The sequence below is a fragment of the Octopus bimaculoides genome, chromosome 20 (assembly GCF_046866305.1).
Source record: "Octopus bimaculoides isolate indiv1 chromosome 20, ASM4686630v1, whole genome shotgun sequence".
Classification (NCBI taxonomy): domain Eukaryota; kingdom Metazoa; phylum Mollusca; class Cephalopoda; order Octopoda; family Octopodidae; genus Octopus; species Octopus bimaculoides.
In genome coordinates this window covers 16,142,196-16,164,997 of record NC_142947.1, presented here as the reverse complement: position 1 = coordinate 16,164,997, position 22,802 = coordinate 16,142,196, and the positions used below count along the sequence as shown (strand labels likewise).

Here is a 22,802-nt window from a genome sequence, read left to right as displayed (position 1 = left end):
AAAAATAAACAAAATTTTTATGCTTTTATAGATATTTCAAAATTATGATGCTATGATGCTACGGGTTTCCATCATTTTTTCCAAATCCTGTATATAGCTCCACGAATTTCGTCAATTATACAATTAATTGATCTTGCTATAAAGTTGTTTAATTTTGACTAATTAAATTTTTTTCTCTTTCTACATCAATTATCCCAACGTCTATTCCATTCTACTTGAAAAAGAACACCTAGGTACTTTACACAATGCATAGATTATTTTCATTGCAATATAAAACTAAAAACCAAAGTACTTTGGCATGTGCAAAATATGGCACAAACCAAAGTCTACAAATTTGGTCTCGAAAGTTGCAGTAGAAATATGCAATAGAAATAAAACTACTGAAAATTAATAGTAATGTAGCTGAATAACTGTAAGCCTGATAACACTTACCTTTAAGCATCTTCCTTGTTGAATTCGTTTATAAGATTGACAAAAGCAGGCTGCTACAGCTTCACAAGTGGTATTTGGTTTCCAACACGTAATATAGCTTACATCACCAGAAGCTAAATCATTCTCGAAACATTAGATAATTATTAATGGTCTTCACATATATTGTTCTTCATGACGTATTGTATATGCACATCTCTAACTTCGTTTTGTTGCAGTTTGAAGTCAAAAGAATTATAAACCACATACCATCATGTTACTTGTCATCCCAACTTCAATACCGTCAGCTGGTGTCGTTTTTAGAATCTAAATGAAAACTAAAGTTTGGATATATAATCTAAGGAAGCAAAGATAAAATCAATGTCTTCACGAGGCGTACATTTTATTTCTCTGTTTACAAAACGCAAGATTCAGAAACGCCCTCTGACGTCATTAACAAAATAACAATCCGACCAATCCTCACAGATGTGTGTTAATGATGTGTGTTATTCAGGGGTGCTCTTAAATTGTTCATATTTGGTATGTATATCTAGTAGTCATTTGCGAGCCAAAACGTGCTTGTAACGTCGTAGTATTTGTCGGGGAGGCATATTTTTTTATTGCACTTGCCCTAAACAGGACTGGTCTGCGCCCATTTTCAATGATAATATTCCATAGCTATTTGAGTGCTACTGGTAACATGTAACGCAGACACATACACACACACACACACTCATATATATATGTGTGTGTGTGTGTGTGTGTGTGTGTGTGTGTGTGTGTGTGTGTGTGTGTGTGTGTGTGTGTGTGTGTGTGTGTGCGTGTATGTTTGTGTGTGAAATGTGAAGTCGCTCTTGAGTGCTACTGATAACATGTAACCCAGACAACGTACTGCATGGTCGTAGCTGCTTTGCTTGGTGAGTTGTGTAGTTTTGGACAACGGGCGCGAGAAAAAACAAGACCCGCCTATCCGATTATATTTTGAATATATATATATATGTATGTATGTCTATATATATATATATATATATATATATATATATATATATATATATATATATATATAAATATATATATATATATATATATATATATATACTAGCAGTATAACCCGACGTTGTCCGGGTGTGACTTATTACGCCATCTACGATAAGTCTTGCTAGATGAAAATCAACTGAAAAAAGAAAGCCTTACAACGAAAAAACCTTTATGATGTAAATATGTTCGTAATTCAAAAGACGATGAAATAAATAGGGGAAGTCTGAAGGCTGTTTTGCGTAACATTATTAAGCGTACGTAAATTTCATCCGTCTAATTCGCTATACAAATGCTTGTGCAAAACAACTTTCTGTGCTGACCTGATTATACATAGCAGGGTTGTCCCTTTTCGCAGAAGATATGACGGTAATTTCTGATGAAGCAATTGCTGGCGATCTGCTGCTACACAGTTCTACCAGACTTCTATCAGATTGGGCAGTAGATGTTGATGTCTAGACTGTTGAATGACAGCCCAGTCACGATGGTATTTTTTCTTCTCTTACTCTTGTTTTTTGCACACATCTACAAAATGACTTTCTAAAATGAAATTCCATTATGCAGCTAAGGAGTACATTTTCATTGCATATCTTATGTGGTGTTCTCACTACATGAATAAATGAAGTTTGTAGGAAACGTACGTACTGCTATAACCTATTGAATTTTTGTTGCTTTTCTTCAAATTTTATTCACCAAATCTCTTGATTTTGTTTTTGGTTTTTACCCTACGAAATTCTGGTGCCTCAAACATTTTAAGTACCACATTTATATATATATATATAATATATATATATATATATAATATATATATATATATTACTTCCTAGATTACCCGCCCCACCGATATGACTCTCTTTTTTTTTTTAAATTTTTTATTTTATTTTATTTTAAGTTTTATTTTTATTTTAAGTTTATTCTTACTTTTTTACTTTTTTACTTTTTTACATGAATATCTGTGTATGTCTTTTTATTGTATTGTATTGTTCTTAACCACCAACTTAACACTACACACTGAATCGTGGCAAGGTATGGAAGGTTTTCGGAGGACCGGAGAGATTATGTCTGGGTGGAGAATTATACGAGGTATAGTACTATACAGAATACCGAAAGGATCTTCACCTCTTATATCACACCTTTCTTCTTACTTCAACGCCGATGTGGAATAATTTCCTGGGAGAGGAATAATTTTGCGGCTGAGGATAGCCTTACATTGTAAATTATACACATATTATATTATATATAATATTATATTATATTATATATGTAAAGCTTGAAACACGTGTACCGCGGAATCCTTTGTTATTTTGTTGTTATTTTTTGGATTTACAATTTATATATATATATATATATATATATATATATATATATATAATGGTGCCTTGTTATACCACTCATCTGTATTCATATTTATATTATTATATATATATAAATTTAATTATTGTTAGGCAAATCTATACATAAGAACACACGTAATTAATTATGGGTATAGAAAGATATACTTTAAGTGTATCTGTATGTGGATGGGTATTTATGTAAATATGTATCTGTATATATATGTGAATACATGTCCATGTGTGTATGCGTATTGGCATGTATATGTGTGTATGAAAGTGTGTGCATGTGTGTGTGAGTATGCATGTATGTATGTAAGTATACGTAGATATGAACGAGTATATATATATATATATATATATATATATATATATATATATATATATATACGCATGCTGAGATGTATACGTATATGGACGTATATACATACATATATATATGTAGCCCTATCTGTATATGGTTATACATTTCTGTATGCGTCTGTATACATGTGCAGCCATGTACGTATATATATATATATATATATATATATATATATATATATATATATATATGAGGATTTACTTTTCGTAATGAGATAAAAAAAACTAAAGCAGTGTAGATTTTAGAACATTTATAAATATAAGGTCTTACAGCTGTTTCCAGGATATTTATTATATCCCTTCATCGGAGACGGTGTGAGAGGATGGTTAGGCAATAGTTAATTCAGATAAGATAAGAAATAGAACGTGAACTTCAGGAATGAAAATAAGTGTGAGATATGCAGGGATATTGTATTTGTAACACTGTGTATAAACTCTTGTACAATTCATTAAGGAAATCCAACAGCAGCATATTTTCTTCCTTTGAAGCGATCGTAGAGATGGGCTTGAATGGACTCTGTTCTGGTTTCCTTCTAGGTTTTATCTACTTTTATTTGTATATCCGTCTATATTTTATACTATTGGGTTTTTACCATTGGGTGCTCTATTATTTTAATATATATTTATATTCGATTTTTGATAATTTGGGAATGATATAAAGTTGTTTTGACCGTTTGGAGTGTTTATTCATTATATGTTTCAATTTATTTCTCCTTTCACCTCGGTATCACCTCGGTATCACCTGAGCAAAGTAGAGAAAAGACATAATCAGTGGCAGAATACCTGAACAGAATGCTTTCGACATGGAAGCTGCAATAAGTAAAATTAGGTAATTATTTTAAATATTATTTTGTACTGTTATTTTCTAATTATCCATAGAAATTAACGGTGATGTGTGTCCCATAGGGAAAATACTTTCTATGTTATTGTTATTGTTGTTGCTGTCTATGTTGTTGTTTTGCTGATATTTTAAAAATATTAAAAATTTTAATTATTCTCGTTCCTTGCTTGTCATCCAATTTCAGAACAGAGTAAATATAATTCTCAAACCATACTAACTTGTTTGCTTTCTATACTTCAAATTTTGTTGTGAACGTTACGATCGTCCATTACATGGAGAATGCGAGCAAGAGAAACAATATTCTTAAGATTAAAAACCTGGAAAATTACAGGACAAGTCATTATACTTGCAAAAGTTCATGACAACTTATTAGATCTGGTAAAGTACAGAACTAGAAAACTTTTACTTAAAATATTACGGATAAGGATAAAATTTTAGTTGAAATATTTAGATTTAGAAAATATTAACTTTTATGAATAACAGTGACAACCGGAATATACACCGCCTATAGTTGTTGTTGACAAACAATAGCAGTAATTTTATTCAGCTGAATACACGCTATTCATTGGTTGAAATTACCGAAATACGACAACTTAAACACGAAATAACTTTGAAAATATAAACTTTTCTCAACACCACTAAGAGTAAAAGATGTTTTATATGACACATCATACCGGTGTCCGAAGTTTGAAAGTGTTTATTTACAAAAAAATAATTTCTCGATGTTCCGTTCAAACGGAAAAATCCCCAAAATGAAGCAACGAGAGAACAAATACAAAGACCGGAGCCTTCAACAAGTAAGAGGAGGAGGTACGGAAAGAAACTGGAAGATGAGATAGAAACACTAGAAATAATGGATGCCACTTACAGGAAAACACGAAAGAATGATGGTGAAGTACGAGAAAGGTGTATACATGCTTGTTAGAGATAACCGTTTTGCTAATATTTTGAGTGACGCATTTGATCGCTGGATCTATTTGATATTCCTAACAAGTAATCCCCAAATTTATCTCACGCAGGCAATGCCAAAATTTTGAAAAGCATGGACTGAACGGGTTTGGGTGAAACGGTTACGTTACTTTGCAGCGTGTACGGGCAATTTCGGTCATTGGCTGCACCATCATGGTCATAACTATAAAAATTCATACCAAACTGGCAACGTCATCTCATCTCAAGGGTACCTTCAGAAAAAAATTTACTACCTTCAGTCTTTATCCTTCAGCAGTATGTACTACCTAGCATCTTATTGTAGATGCCGGGAATTTTTCCTCTTTCATTTTCTATCATGACATCCAGTAACCCTGTATATGTGAAATTCGACATTTCATATAGTTCATTGTCCAGTTAATTCAATGTGGTAAGTGCTTGGAAACATTCAAGATACAAAACATTAAATTTCTGAGCCTTTCTCCCGAGAATAAAGAACAGTGAAAGAGAACAAGTGCACAAAAATAGGTTTCAGAACTGACATCCACATCTGCCTGACTTATTTATTTGGAAGTCTTTGTACAGTATTTTCATGTACCTTCTTATCGTCAGTCACACCATCTTATGACTTCACTTGAAATGGATATTTGAACAGGGAAACCTGTTCCTTCTACAAGAATCAAAATGCATTGGTTTCCCCTGCTCAGGGGGTTCTTATAACGAGATCAACCGTCAGTCAGTAATACAACAGCCAGTCAGTAATCACCACCACCTAATCATTCAAGTCCAGATTTTGATTAACACATTTCTAGGTGAGACTTGTTACGAGGCTTGCAAATTATTCTCAATTTTAATTAACATAAAAATATGGACTGCACCAGAGTACCTAAAATTATAAGCGATATCCATTCGACTTGTCATCTATAACAGACATTCATGTGTTATACTTTTCAATATCTATAACAGCGCAGTAAGATCCTCAAGAGAGAGAACATGCAAGAAAAGATGACAAAAAGGAAAAATTGATGGAGCAAATGCGTGATTCAACGCAATTCCAATAGAATATTATTTAGTTTGACAACAAGCAGATGTCACTGTGCATTATAACAACGATTCAGGTTCAAAATCTAACATCTCCAGTCGGTTGTTTTTTGGAAACATTTAGGCCAAGTAAAGCTGAAAAACCGCTACCATTATCTGGAATCATTTGACTTAGTCGTTGCAGTTCGTCACAGATATAAATGGGGCCTTTATACACGCCGAGTCTGCGTAAATCCCTGTCCATGTATTTCAGGGATCGAACCCTAGTACAAGTAATGCATTCTTCGTGATTCGTATCGAGAAAATCATGAATGATTATTCTCACGACGAGCAGGTCGTAAGCGATGTCTTTTCTGTTCACCTCTTCTGTCGAAACTACACTTCTCATTTACTGCAAATATTTCTTTTTGCTGAGACCCAACATCTGTTTTTAATATTACCCATCAATTCCTACTTAAATGGTTAGCGAATTTGATCTCCACAACTCCTCCATTTTGAGTGAGATGTGTTCCGTCTTCAGTATCCTGAAGCTGTTTATTAATCTCGTCAATGTTGATTGTGTGGATAACCAATTCGACTTCAGTGTAACCAGCTGCACGAAACTGTGGACAACATACACTATGCCTATCGGTTATTTTGTAACCAATTTATCTACAACCCAAATATCCTACTGTTATTTCTTCCACATTGGTGATACCGTTTGAACAACTGTGAGTCGTAGCGCACTGAGTATCATTCCTAATAATATTATTATTATTATATAAGGGTATAAGTGTATTTTGATATGGAAAAACGCATGCATACATATATTCAAAATCACCCATGTCTCTAAACGCACACAAAATATGCAGGCCCCATATACAAATATGAATGCACGCGTATATCTAAAAGTAACTTTGCCCAGATATCTGCACCCTGCAACAACGAAACATATCCATATTCACAAATGCAACTGCGCGGCAACCACTTACATATAACCACATAAACATAGCTTGTGTGCAAACACCCACACGTATAAAAACAAGAAAGCATATTCGTACACACGTATGCACAAAGACACACACACACATACACACACACACGCACATGTATGGTAAGTATGAATACATTGAATGGCATAGATACGCCGTAAGTATATATACAAAGAAATAACCTTTATGTAGCATTTTAACTAAAAAGAAATATTATTGAGATCACGTACATAGCACGAAACCTGTCTTAAAATTAAGTTGAATACGTTGGATATTATAGTCGTAGTTATACTATTCCTGAAAAGAACGGATGTGATTGTCACACCCAGAATACCTTCGATCATCGGCCTCTTAGAGAGCGGTTGTGCTGAGGCTAAGTAACCGTTGTTACAAGAAAAGGGAAAACACTAAGCAGGGTAAGAAATAGAAAATTAATTTACCTTTTTTTAAGAATTGATATCTCATCCGAGATTTGTAAATCAAATGAACCAAACTTTGTTGTACATGAGATATTTGTGACATCTTTGGCTGGTGGGATGAAAATATAATATGTTGATGTCAGAGAATAACAGCTCGAAGTACGCGTGATGTCCTCCGGTGTGAAGATATCGAATGCACCATTATGATTGGATACCATCCATACAAAGGTTCCTCCCGATTGAAAAGGTGCACCAATAGTTGCTACACATCTGAAGTGTTTTACTTTTCTGCCTTGTTCATCAAATCCTTCGGCAATTTGCAGACTCTCTAAGGTAGATTTTGCTGCAAAGATAACAATCTAATATAGCAAAACGTTAGAACAATATGCTTTGCATATTACTAAGACTATTGGGTGGTTTCACTAATATAAACTATAATCTTCATACTAAACTAAAATGGTTAACACCATACGAATAGTTCTTCATGCTGGACCCTGTGAACTACTGTTTCTAACTTACATTCGCATACACACACGCACACAGAGGCCCACACGCGCATGGACAAGCACACACAGACATACACACATGCTCAAACAGATACACACACACTCACAAATACACACACACACGCACACACATACTCACATATACACACACCAACATACACACACCAACATACGCACACCAACATACACACACACACTTCCAACAGTTCTGTTTATTTCCTGTTCCTTGTGCTGCTACTCCTAGGTTGGATTTGCAGCGGTAGCAAAGACAGTTGAATGATCTCCCTTGCAAGAAAGCTTATTGAATAATTAGCGTTCTAAGTTTCTCGAAGCATCTGTATCATGAGATGTAATTCTAAATTATTCAAGAAATTTAGTTGGTATCTCCCATTTCTTTTAAAAATAGGTTTGGTTTGTTTGCTCACGAGGTTAGCATTTAAAAATATGGAACAAAATACAGATTAATTCTTTTTTATTATTCCAATACTAGTTTCTAACTTTTGAAGGGCCAACATTTTATTAAACCTTTTTTAAAGAAAAATTTATCGTTTGAACATTTTATTGAACTCTTTTCCTACAAAACAGGAATTTTTCTCCATTTAAATTTATTTAAAGATTATATTATATCCTTTATCATTTAGATTATCACTCAAATACCATTGCTATCGTAAGCCTAATTTCTGGTTCACCCCCATACCACGTTGAGGTGATTCTTGGCAGGATTAATTTCGACTTCACCAATTATCTAAAGCATTACACTCCGAAATTTATGCTTATTATTAATCTCATATTGAGTCATATATTTTGTATTAATCAAGCAATATTTAATTTCAGATATATATATTTTTTGCATAGGAGGCTTTTCATTTCATTTGATTTGGTTCAATGTGGCAAAAAGCAATGCAAATGATATTACATATTGTACAAATTATATTTTAGACAATATAAACACATTAATATTTTGGATTTAAAATAAATGAGGGATACAAATAAAACATTTGTTTTCAGATCTCTCACATAATAATTAGACAATGGAGGTGACCAGGTAAACACAAAGAAGTAGTGAAGAAAACGAAAATGGACAAATATTGAGGCAACAGTTGGAACGCTGCCAGAGAAGCAAATAGAGACAATAGAGCCAGGTTGTATAATAATAATTATAATAATAATAATAATAATGATAATAATAATAATAATAATAATAATAATAATAATAATGATAATAATAATAATAATAATAATAATAATAATAATAATAATAATAATAATAATAATAATAATAATAATAATAATAATAATAATAATAATAATAATAATAATAATAATAATAATAATAATAATAATAATAATAATAATAATAATAATAATAATAATAATAATAGAGAAGGAAACCAAGCGAAATGTGAATATGAAGAGGTTCTTATGTAAATATTGTTAAAATAATTATTAATTAATATAATAACTAATTATAATACAATAAAACTTATATAAAATAAAAATTTTACAATACAAAGAATATTTTAACATAACGTATATGCAACTTTAACCAAGTTGAAGAAAATGAATGGAAATTTACATAGTCAAGGCTCGTTTGATCTCGACTCAACAATTATTTGATTATTTAACCTAGACCAGTCCTGAACTAGCAAACCTACAATCAGAGATGTTTCAGCTTGGTCACCCGTAATAATAATAATAATAATAGGAAGTGATTTGAGGGCAATCTGACTGGTATTTCTAACACATTGGGCGACCACGTTGCCTCACATAACATCTATACCTACCTCTGTTCACGTTCTTCAGGTTACTATTGAGTTCAGTGAAAATGGAAAAAAAAGTTTAAAGCATTACTGAGAATTCGGACAAAGTATTAATTAAATATAGCCTCACCATGATCAACGAAAACAAAAGAAAAGACATAACCAGAGAGGAGACATGAGCCGGTGGCTCGTTTAACTTCTCTAGTGTTGTGAGGTACAGAGGAATAGGCAGAAAAGATAGGAGAGAAACGGTGGTAAAGCATGTCCAGGAGATAGAGGAGGAAGTGTAAGAGACAACGTGAGGAAGTTACAGGAGTAGTAGGAGAAGAAGTGTAAGATGGAAACGTAAACGAAAAGACAGAAAAAGAGAGAGAAAGATCGAAACAGAGATAGAAAGAAAAACTGAAAAAACAGAAGACTGATAGAGAATGGGGAAAAATTCATAGATAGTCAAGAGGGTTGAGATAGAATTGACAGAAAGAGAAGTTGAAAGGAGAGTAACAAACGAAGAAAGAGGAAGATTGGGTTAGAGGAAAGCAAACAGAAGAGACACAGGGAAAGACAGACAAAGAAGAAGGAGACACACACACACACACACACACACACACACACACACACACACACACACACACATACATATATATATATATATATATATATATATATATATATATATGTATATATATATATATATATATATATATATATATGCGTAAAGTTCTATTTAGCAATAATAACTTGTCTCTTTTACAATCCTAATATTATTTACGGAGATTAATTACTTCTCATCCACATTAAACATTTCAGCCACGTTGACTGGATTATTTGTAAGTAATGTTTCATGATAACAGATACATACAAGCTGTTGACGATCCGTATTGATTTATACATACGTTCTGTTAAGTAACGTACATAAAATTATTATGGAAAACTCTTTAATCACCCACACATTTCAAAGTCATGAAAGTCAAAACAAAGATCGCTACGTAACGTTGAAAATGCCAAATTCATCAATAGCCAAGTTTAACACTATTATCAACTACTTGCCTAATATCACTGTATAGTGAATCCTGTAGAATCTCCAAATGAGAAGTATACGTCATTAATGTCTTCTCAGAGACTCGGCACTTGAAGTTAGCTTTGTGTCAGCTTTTGCAGCGGCAAAATATCATGCAATAAAACATACCTGATGTTCTATTAATCACTCATAACAGATGATTTCCTGGATGCTTTGAGGGTGAGATAATCAGGATTGAGATCAACGTTTTCTCAGTGATGCTATGTTATTTACTTTGCTGATTGTTTGCCATACTTCGATGTACTCCAACTTCTTGTCATCGTTTAATGAGAAACAAAACGAAATGAAATTTGACTGATGTAGCTTGTGTTCATGCTGTGTTGATGTTAATTTTGTTGGGTTGGCACCTCTTTGAGTTTTCGGAATTTTGACAACGAAGGTAGCAAACAACTTCACTGTTTTGTAATGATTTTGCAGCGAGTATTGTTCTTCATTGTTATCACGACTACATTTGTCATTGTAGCATCCATGTGTGACTTTCATTTTTGTTTTCGCTTCATTGAGGTATAAGGTCTAATTCTATGCTATCGTCAAATGAAATTTCAACCTAGTCTTAGCAATACAGGTATAATAATTTAACAGAAAAGCTAAATATTTTAAAACGTATTAGGAAATTAGCTTTAGTTATAATATTCTCCACTGGGCGCAAGAAGAAATATCAAGACTTGAGAGAGGATATACGAAAACTGAAATCTATACTGCATTTAAAATATACCACTCCAAATTTGAAATCTGACAAAGAAAGATTATATCTACCACTAACACAGAGATATATGGACATTATGAAACTATAACACTCTTATAAGATATCCACAGTGGAATTAGAAATATAACTAATAAGGAAGAATCGAAAGCAAATATATATAGCTTAAAGACATCGTCAGAAAGAAAACACTAATCTGTATTCAAAGTAGCGAACAGTTAGACAATACATAACGGTAGATGAGTTATCAGATAAGTGTAAATAAAAAGGGGTATAGACAATGGAGATTGTGAAAACAAAAACACAAAGATCATGCTGTTAGACATTTAAAATGATGACAATAGATAAAAAAGATCTGCTGAATTGTTGAGGAAATATATTTCAAAGCGAGGACTGTCGGATTTTTGTGTGCGGCACAGAATCAAAGATTTCTTAACTCGAAAACACTAAACTCGTGTAAAGAAACAGAATGCATTAAATATCTGCGGCAATATGGATATTGGTAAGAGAAATATTATATATGGTCACTGGTGAACCGGATTTAACAAAGGATAGAAACAACAACAGTTGTGACAAAGCTAGTAGTTTCAATTGCTGGAAATTAAATTGGTTTTATGTAATGGACATAAATGAGGTAATTTAGACATACATCAGAAAAAGACTCTGCAAGTAACGAGATAACAGTTTGGGATCTGTTAGTTCACAGAGACCTGGATATCAATGCTAATCCACTTCATATTTCCAAACGCTAGCAGAAAAGGAATTACTTTTTTTTTTACCAAAATACTAGTCCTAACAAGCTAGGATTTATTTTTATACAAAATGAAGAAATTATCCAAAATAATTCAAAAACTGAAAAATAAAAATGGACCCCTAGAATATCGGAAAGGAAAACAGGAACAATCCCTATAATAATAATAGATCTCTTGGGAATGATTTTAAAAGATACATCGAAAACATAATCCAAATTCCAAATTACACACCGTACAGAAAAGACACAGGGAAGCTTTAGAAAGCTTGGTAGTAATGATGATAGCAAACTGCTTAAGGCAATTCAAGATACAGTACATCATAATTAAAAATAAAACTTTTTCTTGTCGGAATAAATAATTCTATAAATGACTAATTTCCGTCACTGCTACATAAAACAGAAGAAACAACCCAATATTAAATAGAGATTGTAGTAAAGCATGAGTATGGTCTTTAGTTTTACTGGAAAATCGCCAAAACTGTTTCGGTTTATTTAGACTTGATTTGTGAATCTTAGGCTAAATCTGATAGTCATGGAATGATGAGCAGATATATAGCTGGATGAAAAGTTAATAGTCAACTGCTTGCTATAACCCAAGAAATATTATTATAAAGTTATACCATTATTGATTAGAACAATCATTTTGTAAATTACTGACTCTGGTGGGTGGATCTCAGAAATTTAGTTAATTATAATTCATCAAAAATAAAAAGTAAACAGGGAGAGAATATAACATTTAGCAGCTATATGGAGACTACCGAGGATATGCTTTAATTTTATTCCTAAATCTTATCCTCAAAACGTAATCTAACCGTGACTGGAAAATTATAAAAAGTTAACCTAATTTAGTCATTCACATAATGAATTGTTTTTAACATGAAGTTGTTTGATATTGATTAATTGAATTTTTTTTTTGTCCTTCTACATCAATTATCCAAACTTCTATTTCCTTCTACAAAGAATAGAACAACTAGATATTGTACACCATGCACAGTGTATTTTCATTGCAATATAAAATAGAAAACCAAAGGATTTTGGCATGTGCAAAAGATTACACGTGTCAAAATCTGCAGCAATACACAAAATAAATACAGCTACTGAAAATGAATATTTCTGGGGCTGAATAAGTGTAAAAGCCGGGTAACACCAACCTTTAAAAACCTTCCTTTTTGAAATCGCGTCATTTATTTTACATGAGTAAGCTGCTACATCTTTGCAAGTGGGCATATATTTCCAACAGGTAATATTACCTTTATTACCAACAGGTAAATCACAGTCGAAGCCTTTACTAATTTTCAATCTTTCGTATCCCTCCTTGATACGGGAATATTGTATTAGTACGATTATATTGCCGTTTCGTAGTAGTCTGAAGTCAAGAAGATTATATGACTTATACTGGCATGTTATTGTTATACTAGTTGTGTTTCCCACTTCAATACCCTCAGCTGGTGTCATTGCTATAACCTCAACATCTATAAGTAAAAATCAGAGAAATATATAATTGCTGTTATAGAACAATGGCGAAGAAGATAATAATATGGAGAGTCATGGCATTGAAGAAAATGAATGAATGAATGAATGAATGAATGAATGAGAAATAGTATGGATATGAAACTAAATCAGAAAAAAATACCAGAGTGCAGACTAAGAAAACAGAAAAATTAGCGCTCGAAAGTAAAGTAAAAAAAAATAAGGGAAAAATAAATGAAGAAACTAATACAATAAAACTGAGGAAGAATAGTTGAAGAATAGATAAATGAAATAGAAAAGTGGAATGAATTGCAGTGAAAATATAATTTCAGGCCAACTATAAGAAGTTAGTTTTAGATACCTCAGCGATTAGGGAAGATTATGTGGGGTGAATTACTCAAGTGGATGAAGTATAGGATATTCCGTTAAGATATTACCAACATGGCCATTTGCGACATTCTGGAAGTGAGACATAAGTAATTGGCTCCAAGACATGCAATTTAACACGAAAAGCGACGTAACTCGAAAAACCATTTAAAAATTCAGTGAAATTTCAAAAGAAATGCTTCCGGTCACTGTAAATTACTATACTTTAAATATTCCAATAAAAATGGAAAAAAATGGGCTAAGTTGGAAAAGAATGAAACAATGAAGACAGAATTGGAAGCAGATTCTGACCAGCGGTGTACAACTGCAGCATCTGATACCTGGTCGATACTGTGATATTCGTACATATATACAATTTCCATTTTCTGAAATCTACCTCTTCTTTTCTTGTATTCACGCCCTTATCTCTTACCGTTAATAATGTTCTTTTAGTACCTCGTCACTCTTTCTTTCATTCCAGCATTCTCTGGACAATTCACTCTCTTTCTCTTTCTCTTTGCATTTTTGGGGATTGCAGTTACTATTCCAATCATTTTCAGGGTGAATGTGAATGGAGAGGCTGGGATAGTGTTCCTGCTGTTTCTAAAAGAAACTTATTTACGGTCACTTCTGTTAGAAATACACAATTTCATTGAGAATTTCTGTACAGATATATTTTCTATGGCGATTACGAGAAAATAGAAGCAATTTTTGGAGGACCTTCCTTTAATGATCGAAATTTTAGTAATCTTAACCAATCAGCTCCACACAGTCTCTACAACGCCGTAATGATGGTATGAAAAGTACATTGTGTCAGACATGTGACGCAAGGAAAATTACAAACAGACATTTTTAGAGAAATCAATAATGAAAAGTTTACAAAACAATTAAGGCAAAAAGAAAGAATGTAGAAATGAAAGGAAACAACTAATTAACATTTACCATGGTATTTTGAAAGACTGTATAAACTCTAATCTTAACTCTAAAACCTAATCCTAAAACTTATCCCTAAACCTAGCCCGAACCCTAAGCCTTAAATCCAAATCATAATCTTAAATACTAACCCTAACACTAAAACTAAAATCCAAACTCGAACCCTAAACCCTAAAACTTGAGATAGGGCTAAAATTTTTCACATTGAAAACAGCCGACATTTGCTTCAGTTTGACAAACTTTGTCGGTTAGATGAATGCGGGATCTGAAGCCGATTTCATAAGACGGCATGCATCAACGTTGTGTAATAGACTGACTGAATGTTACGTACTTTACAACATACGGCCTTATCCACACGACGACCTGACCGAGATTTTTCAGTTCCAAAACCATTCTCGATTACTCATTGTTTTTCCAAATCAGAGATTGTCAGTTCTGACAGCATACATTTAGTAAAGAAAATATTAAATTTATTTAAATGATTAAATGAGATACGAGAGTCGGCTGGAAAGTTCATAGGCCGACTGTCAAATCTTTACATTAATTCTCAAATCTCTGAAATCTTTTCATTAATTTCAGCTATCTTTTTTAATAGCTGAATTGTCACGTTCCAGGTAAACTGACGTCTGATTGTTCATAGAATATTTCAGAACTAACTGGTAGCGATTTCTCCTCTTTATTAAGTACTTGCAGAAATGGGGTTCAAACCCCAAGGACATTTCTGCTGACATGGTTACCAAATTATTGGATGACGCTCCAGGTTTATCAATAATGCAAAAGTGGGCAGCTGAATTTAGAAAGGGAAGGGAGACTTTTGAAGATGTAGCAAAACCTGAACGTTCTGCAACCACCACCACCACCAAAGAAAACATTGATAGTATTCACCACATAAATACTGGATGACAGGGGATTCACTATAAATCAAATAGGTAATGCTAACAGCATATTCCATGAGAGGGTTCAAAATATTCTGCACAATTAACTTGGTATTACGAACGTTTCTGCTCGATGGATGCCACGTCTTCTAACACCTGATCAAAAGCGAGCCAGGCCAATCATATGACGGGAAAATCTCACATCATTTCAAGGAGATCGAGTTGATTTCCTTGAATGTTTCCTTACCCAGGATGACTGTTGACTTTATCACTTTGAGCCAGAGACAGTGAAACACCCTGTAGTAGAAATTCCCATCCTCACCAGCAACAAAGAAGACCAAAGTCTTTTAATCTGCAGGGAAGGTGACGGCCTCAGATTTTCGAAATAGAAATGACATTGCATTTCTTGACCTATCTCCAAAATGCCCACATCAGAAATGGAGAGTTTTGTCCCAAAATGCTGATGTAGTTAAGAAAGGTTTCAATACCAATCACTCATGAAACTGGCGAAACGAGATTTCTTTCATCAAGACCATCTTCCAGTTCACAAATCCTTGCTTTCAATGGTTATTTTGAATGACTGTAGTTTGAACTGGTTCATCCCGCTAACGATTCTCTTGGTTTGACTCCAGCAGAACTATCCATTAGCTCCACAGCATGAAGAATGATTAGGCTGGTAACAGCATCGCAGTCTGGACGACGTCATATCTCCTGTTGAATGAAAGCTTCTTCACGAATACAATCCAAGCACTGCAACACTGATGGAAGAAGTGTATGGACTGCAAGAGGGAATATGTTCAGAAATAAACTTCATTTGGTTATTTTCCGTGAGAGTATCTTGATCAGCCTATGAATTTTCAGCCGACCCTCTTACAGGTACCTCTAGTTTATTGTAAATCAGTGCGTATTATGAGTAGTTTGCAAACCATTGATATCAGAAAAGTCAGTGTGTGTGGGGGGGGGGGGTTGTGTATGTGTGTGTGTGTTTGTGTGTGTGTGTGTGTGTGTGCTTGTGTGTGTCTTAACTCTTGTTTTGATGTCACAGAAATACAGAAAGCATGGCAAACAACGTAGTAGAGGAAGATTGTGAATTGGGGCCAAAAGAAAATATTTTCTTTAATCTTAACTTACAATATCTCCTATAGACGTCCAATGCAATTGTAACTGACAACATCGATGAAATTAAAATGCAAATATGAGATAGACGGGGAAATAGCCGTCGACTTCCAGTACCTGAAATATAACCAAAAGACATGCATGATTCAGGTAAAAATGATGGTTAAACAGCAAAAGGATAAGAAAACTTGAGAGGACAATGGAAAATATATAAGCGTAAATAATCGATAAAATAGTTTTGGTGTCAAGGGTCATAACTCTTAACTCAACCCTCTACTCACTTTGTGTCATCATTTTTTTCACAACTACAAACCGGATGTGTCTACTCTCCTCCAATAATAGAGACCAGTCACCATATTTCATTTCATATCGGCTGCCTATGATGTTTGCGTTGTTTCATAATCGGATCGTTGCCTAACAATCCGTGGAAACCATAGCACGAAACTGATTGGTAAGATCGACCGTAATAGATGTATAATATTATACATTTCGAATAATGTGAGTGTTCAATTTTACTTCGTGTCATTTAGTAACAACTTTAGCTGTGTGAATTGGTGCATTATCATCCTGAAAGACTGGGTTCCCCTCCGAAAACAGTTCCGCAACCATAGGATGAATTTGATCTGATAAAATACCTCAACATTAATTCTACCATGAATAGAAACCATTGGGCCGGCGGATTTCCAAGATATAACGCCCCCCGCCGCCAGATCATCGCAGATCTTCCTACATGTTTAGCAGGTGGAAGAAAGCAGTCTGGGTCAAATGCTTCTTTTGGCTGTCTGCACACGTATACTCGAACGGTGGTCGGAAATGAGGTACATGATGACTCAACCGAGAATGTAACATTCTTCCACTGCTCTAGGGAACAATTCTGTAGGTTTTTTTTTTTACTCCACTCTAAACGCTGTGCAACATTTGCTTTTGAAAGTAGTAATTTTCTGATTGCAGCCCTACCGTGAAATCTGACTTTGTCCCGACGAACAGTGTTTGTGGAAACTGGGTTCTCGAGGTGGTCATTGATATCTGCAGTAATTTTGGGAGCTATGCCTTTGTGATCCTTTCTAACATTTCGCGTATGAGTCCGAATGTCCCTATCTCAAAGTTTTGGTTATCTTCCAGCGTTTTATTTCGAAGAGGAATTTTTTTTCCCCTTTCTCAAATGCTGTCATTAATTTTGAGTCAGTACTTCTCTTGAAACACCAAACATTTCGGCCGTTTTCGTTACGCTGGCGCCTGCCATACGAGCACCAACAATTTAACCTCTTCGAAAGTCCGATAGATCTGTCATTTTAATGAATTTTAATTACCTTTTTCTGATGATATCTGAAAAGAAACAACAATTTTAGCAAAACATATTAAGCAACACTAATAATAAATCAAAAAACATAAAAATAAACAAGATTTCGACGGTTTTATAGATATTTCAAAATTATGATGCTATGATGCTACGGTTTTCCATCATTTTTTCCAAATCCTGTATATAGCTCCACGAATTTTGTCATTTATGCAATTAATTGATCTTGTTATAAATTTGTTTGATTTTGACTAATTAAATTTTTTTTCTCTTTCTACATCAATTATCCCAACGTCTATTCTATTCCACTGGGAAAAGAACACCTAGTTACTTTAGACAATACATAGATTATTTAAGCATCTTACCTTTAAGCATCTTACCTTTAAGCATCTTCCTTGTTGAAGTTCGTTTATAAGATTTATAAGAGTAGGCTGCTACAGCTTCGCAAGTGGGATTTGGTTTCCAATACGTAATATAGCTTACATCACCAGAAGGTAAATCATTCTCGAAACATTAGATAATTATTAATGGTCTTCACATATATCGTTCTTCGTGACGTATTACATCTCTAACTTCGTTTTGTTGCAGTTTGAAGTCAAAGGAATTATAAACCACATACCATCATGTTACTTGTCATCCCAACTTCAATACCGTCAGCTGGTGTCGTTTTTAGAATCTAAATAAAAACTAACGGAGAGACACATATAAATAATAAAAATATATAATCGCTGTCATATAACAATGGATAAGAAGAAGATAATAGTATGGAGAGCAATGGCTTTGAAAAAGATGAATGAGTGAATGACAATTGTAGTATCTCGAACTCCTAGAAAGAATGTTCTGCAATTTCTTGCTGAAAAACCTGCACAAAGAATTTGTTCATAATTATCAAACGTATGTAATGTACTTCTATATCCTTAAAATGTTTGGATATATAATCTAAGGAAGCAAAGATAAAATCAATGTCTTCACAAGGCGTACATTTTATTTCTATGTTTACAAAACGCAAGATTCAAAAACGTCCTCTGACGTCATTAACGATATAACAATCGGACGAGTCCACACAGATGTGTGTTAATGTCTATCACCACATCTCTTCTTTTGAGATTGAATTCTGTTGGAAGTGAATATTTTATTCTACGCCACATCTCCTTTTTATCAGATTTACTTCCATCTGAAACTCAATATTTTTTTTCGTTTTTGTACTACCTGCAACAATTCCGCATGCTTTCTTTTTTTTTTTTTTTTGCATTCTTACAACTTAATTCGATGATTTCTTGTCGAGTCGACACATTAAAAATATCGTAGAGGACTTTCATGGATACTTCTTTCCTCGTAAGCTTTTCTTCAGCAAACCTTCTTTTCAGCTGGTTTATATGTCTTTTATGTTCCCATTTCGAACCTTTCACCATGTACGTCATTTTACCGACCCGTTTTATTATCTTGGCCGCTTTCCCAAGCTTCTTTTCCATTTCTGTACACTCTTAAAACACCTTATCACCGATTTAGATCCATTTTCGGCCAGTAAATATAACTCCTCATTAGCGACTTCATCCTAGAAATTCCCTGGATCTCCAGTGTGGAATTCCTTTAACATTCGATTTTTTAGCGAGGCAGGCATTACGACCCTCTGTGCGTACATAAGAATATTATCACATATCGAATACAAATTCAAAACTGTGTTGTGTCCAGCCACACGCAGTTTTTCCTTTGTTTCTTCTGATCTCACTATATTTTTCATTTTTATGATAAACTCGTTTTTCTTTCCTCCGATGTCAGCGGCAATTCACCTACAACGTTGCACAATAAATTTTTAATATCAATTCTGAAACCATAGCTTTAATACTCTTAGTTTAGTCCTGATTTTCTAACTTTATTCCTCCCCTTTTTTCCTCTCCTTCATCCCCCCCCCACTCACTTTGATTTGTTTTGGCCATTGATATCTTCTCTTATTATGGTTTTTCTTATAAATAATATCTGTCTACTACTACCCCACATTAATGTATTAATTTTAACTATAAATGTTTGTCTTGTTCTAATTTAACTATTAATGTTCTCTATGGTTTTAAATTTAGTACTTTAGTTTGTTGTATTATTCTAAATATACAGACGAATAGATATATTCTTAATAATTCTCCAATATCTTGACTTAAATTCCCTTACCTTAAATTTCCTCTAGCCACTCCTTAGGGTATTGTCCTTCCATTTTCATTTTTATTTCTATATATATATATATTTTCCTTTTTTCTTATCTCTTTTTTCTCTTGCTTGATTTACCCCTAACCTGCTGTCCCTTACTACTTAATCTACCTTCCTCTAAATTGAAATTACTGCTATCTTACCCCTCCGATTAGAATATATAGAAATTAAATTCCTGTTTGATTCACTAGACTGTTGATTAACAGCCCAGTCAAGATGGTATTTTCCTCATCTCCTACTCTTGTATTTGCACACATCTACAAAATGACTTTCTGAAATGAACTTCCATTATGCAGCTGAGGAGTACATCTTCATTGCACATCTTATGTGGTGTTCTCACTACATAAATAAATGAAGTTTGTACGAAACGTACGTACTGCTATAACCTAATCCATTTTTGTTGCTTTTCTTCAAATTTTATTCACCAAATCTCTTGATTGTGTTTTTGGTTTTTACCCTACCAAATTCTGGTGCCTCAAACATTTTAAGTACCACATTTAATCTTTTGATTAAATCTATATTATATATATATATATATATATATATATATATATACATTCGGTTAGGAATTAAAGCTGTTAAGATTATGAAAAAATGTCAAAAATATGTTGATATTGAAATAAGTCGATTAGTGTTGTGTAATACTTGCTAATTGAGAAACTTACGTAGCCTTTTCCGCTCCTTATAAATCTTCAACATTTAGTTACATTCTTATTGGGGAAAATTTTGTAACTTAGAATTTTAACAAATTTTTATATCATCGCATGCTACCCAATTTTTTCTCATCTCTGTCCAAACAAACACACACACACACACACATATGTGTGTGTGTGTGTGTGTGTGTGTGTCTGAAATGTGAGGTCGCTCTTCAGTGCTACTGGTAACATGTAACTCAGAAACACACACACTCACATATATATGTGTGTGTGTGTGTGTGTGTGTGTGTGTGTGTGTGTGTGTGTGTGTGTGTGTGTGTGTGTGTGTGTGTGCGTGCGTGTATGTTTGTGTGCGAAATGTGATGTCGGTCTTGAGTGCCACTAATAACATGTAACCCAGACAACGTACTGCATGGTCGTAGCTGCTTTGCTTGGTGAGTTGTGTGGTTTTGGACAACGGGCGCGAGAAAAAACAAGACCCGCCTATCCGATTACTTGAAATACAAGTATATATTGAATATATATATATATATGTATAAATATATATATATATATATATATATATATATATATATATATATATATATATATATATGTATATATATATATATATATATATATATATATATATATATATATATTATATATACCAGCAGTATATATAACCCGACGTTGTCCAGGTGTGACTTATTACGCCATCTACGATAAGTCTTGCTAGGTGAAAATCAACTAAAAAAAGAGAGCCTTACAATGAAAAAACCCGTATGATGTAAGTATGTTCATAATTCAAAAGGCGATGAAATTAATAGGGAAAGTTTGAAGGCTGTTTTGCGTAACATCATTAAGCGTACGTAAATTTCAACCGTCTAATTCGGTATACAAATGTTTGTACAAAACAACTTTTTGCGCTGCTCTGATTATACATACCAGGGTAATCCCTTTTCGCAGGAGATAGGACGGCAATTTCTGATGAAGCAATTGCTGGCGATATGTTGCTACACAGTTCTGCCAGAATTCTATCAGATTGGGCAGTAGATGTTGATGCATCATTTTGCATTATGTTCAAAGTAGCTTCAGGAATGTGGTGAATTGCTGCAGTCTGTTGCTGTCTTTTTAAACCGGATTATAACAGATGGCAGGGTAGGTAGTTTTCACATTTGTAATGAAGTTCACTGATTTGCAATGTGTTGTCCTGTCTCCATAAGCTCAGTAGTTTGTATATTTACAAAACATTGACTAACATGTAGTAAGGTAAGATGTAGTTATATTGTAGTGTTTGCTTGCGTGTACGTGAGCGTCTGTGCGTTTGAGAGAGCGAGAGAGAAGAGGTAGAGAGGAAGAGAGAGAGATGAAGAGAGAGAGAGAGGAAGAGAGTGAGAGGGGAAGGAAGAGAGTGAGAGGGGAAGGAAGAGAGTGAGAGGGGAAGGAAGAGAGTGAGAGGGGAAGGAAGAGAGTGAGAGGGGAAGGAAGAGAGTGAGAGGGGAAGGAAGAGAGTGAGAGGGGGAGAAAGGAATAGAGAACGTGAGCAATGAAGTGAGAGAAAGAGAGGAAGGGAGCACGAAAGACAGTTATAAAATAGCAATGCGTTCGCGTGTTTATATAAGAAACACACACAAACTAAATCTTATATCTATAATGTTGATGTGTGCATGTATTTATGTGTATGTTGTCACAGATCACGTATGTGTGGAACTGTGTGTTTTTACGCTTCTATGTTATGAAAAATATGTTTGAGGTAGAGGGATAGAAGAAAGCT

At 33.8% G+C, this 22,802-nt stretch overlaps 2 protein-coding genes across 10 annotated transcripts in view; both read right to left on the bottom strand.

Annotated features, from left to right (window-relative positions):
• The window catches only part of LOC128250267 (uncharacterized), a 33,079-nt gene extending 32,009 nt beyond the window's left edge, over positions 1-1,070 (bottom strand). For 3 of the 5 annotated variants that reach the window (XR_016237508.1, XR_016237509.1, XR_016237510.1), the window contains exon 1: positions 433-1,070. The gene's annotated coding sequence lies outside the window, so the exon portion shown is untranslated. The remainder of the gene's footprint in view (positions 1-432) is intronic. The other 2 variants (XR_016237511.1, XR_016237512.1) reach the window with 2 other exon arrangements.
• A 2,303-nt stretch (positions 1,071-3,373) lies between these two features.
• Positions 3,374-22,749, bottom strand: LOC149131605 (uncharacterized). Of its 5 annotated transcripts, XM_089338103.1 has the most exons (8): positions 21,974-22,749; positions 18,572-18,878; positions 17,852-18,220; positions 16,910-17,011; positions 13,286-13,606; positions 7,358-7,679; positions 5,181-5,279; positions 3,374-3,879 (listed from the first exon to the last, which is right to left on the bottom strand). In XM_089338103.1, the coding sequence occupies exons 4-7, from the start codon at positions 16,950-16,952 to the stop codon at positions 5,252-5,254; spliced, it is 714 nt and encodes a 237-aa protein (XP_089194229.1). In that variant the 5' UTR covers positions 16,953-17,011; positions 17,852-18,220; positions 18,572-18,878; positions 21,974-22,749; the 3' UTR covers positions 3,374-3,879; positions 5,181-5,251. The 5 variants fall into 5 exon arrangements, with proteins under 5 accessions (XP_089194229.1, XP_089194225.1, XP_089194226.1 ...); XM_089338099.1 differs by lacking the exon at positions 17,852-18,220 and having other exon boundaries at positions 16,910-17,013; positions 18,544-18,878; XM_089338100.1 differs by lacking the exon at positions 17,852-18,220 and having other exon boundaries at positions 18,557-18,878.
• Positions 22,750-22,802: the final 53 nt, after the last annotated feature.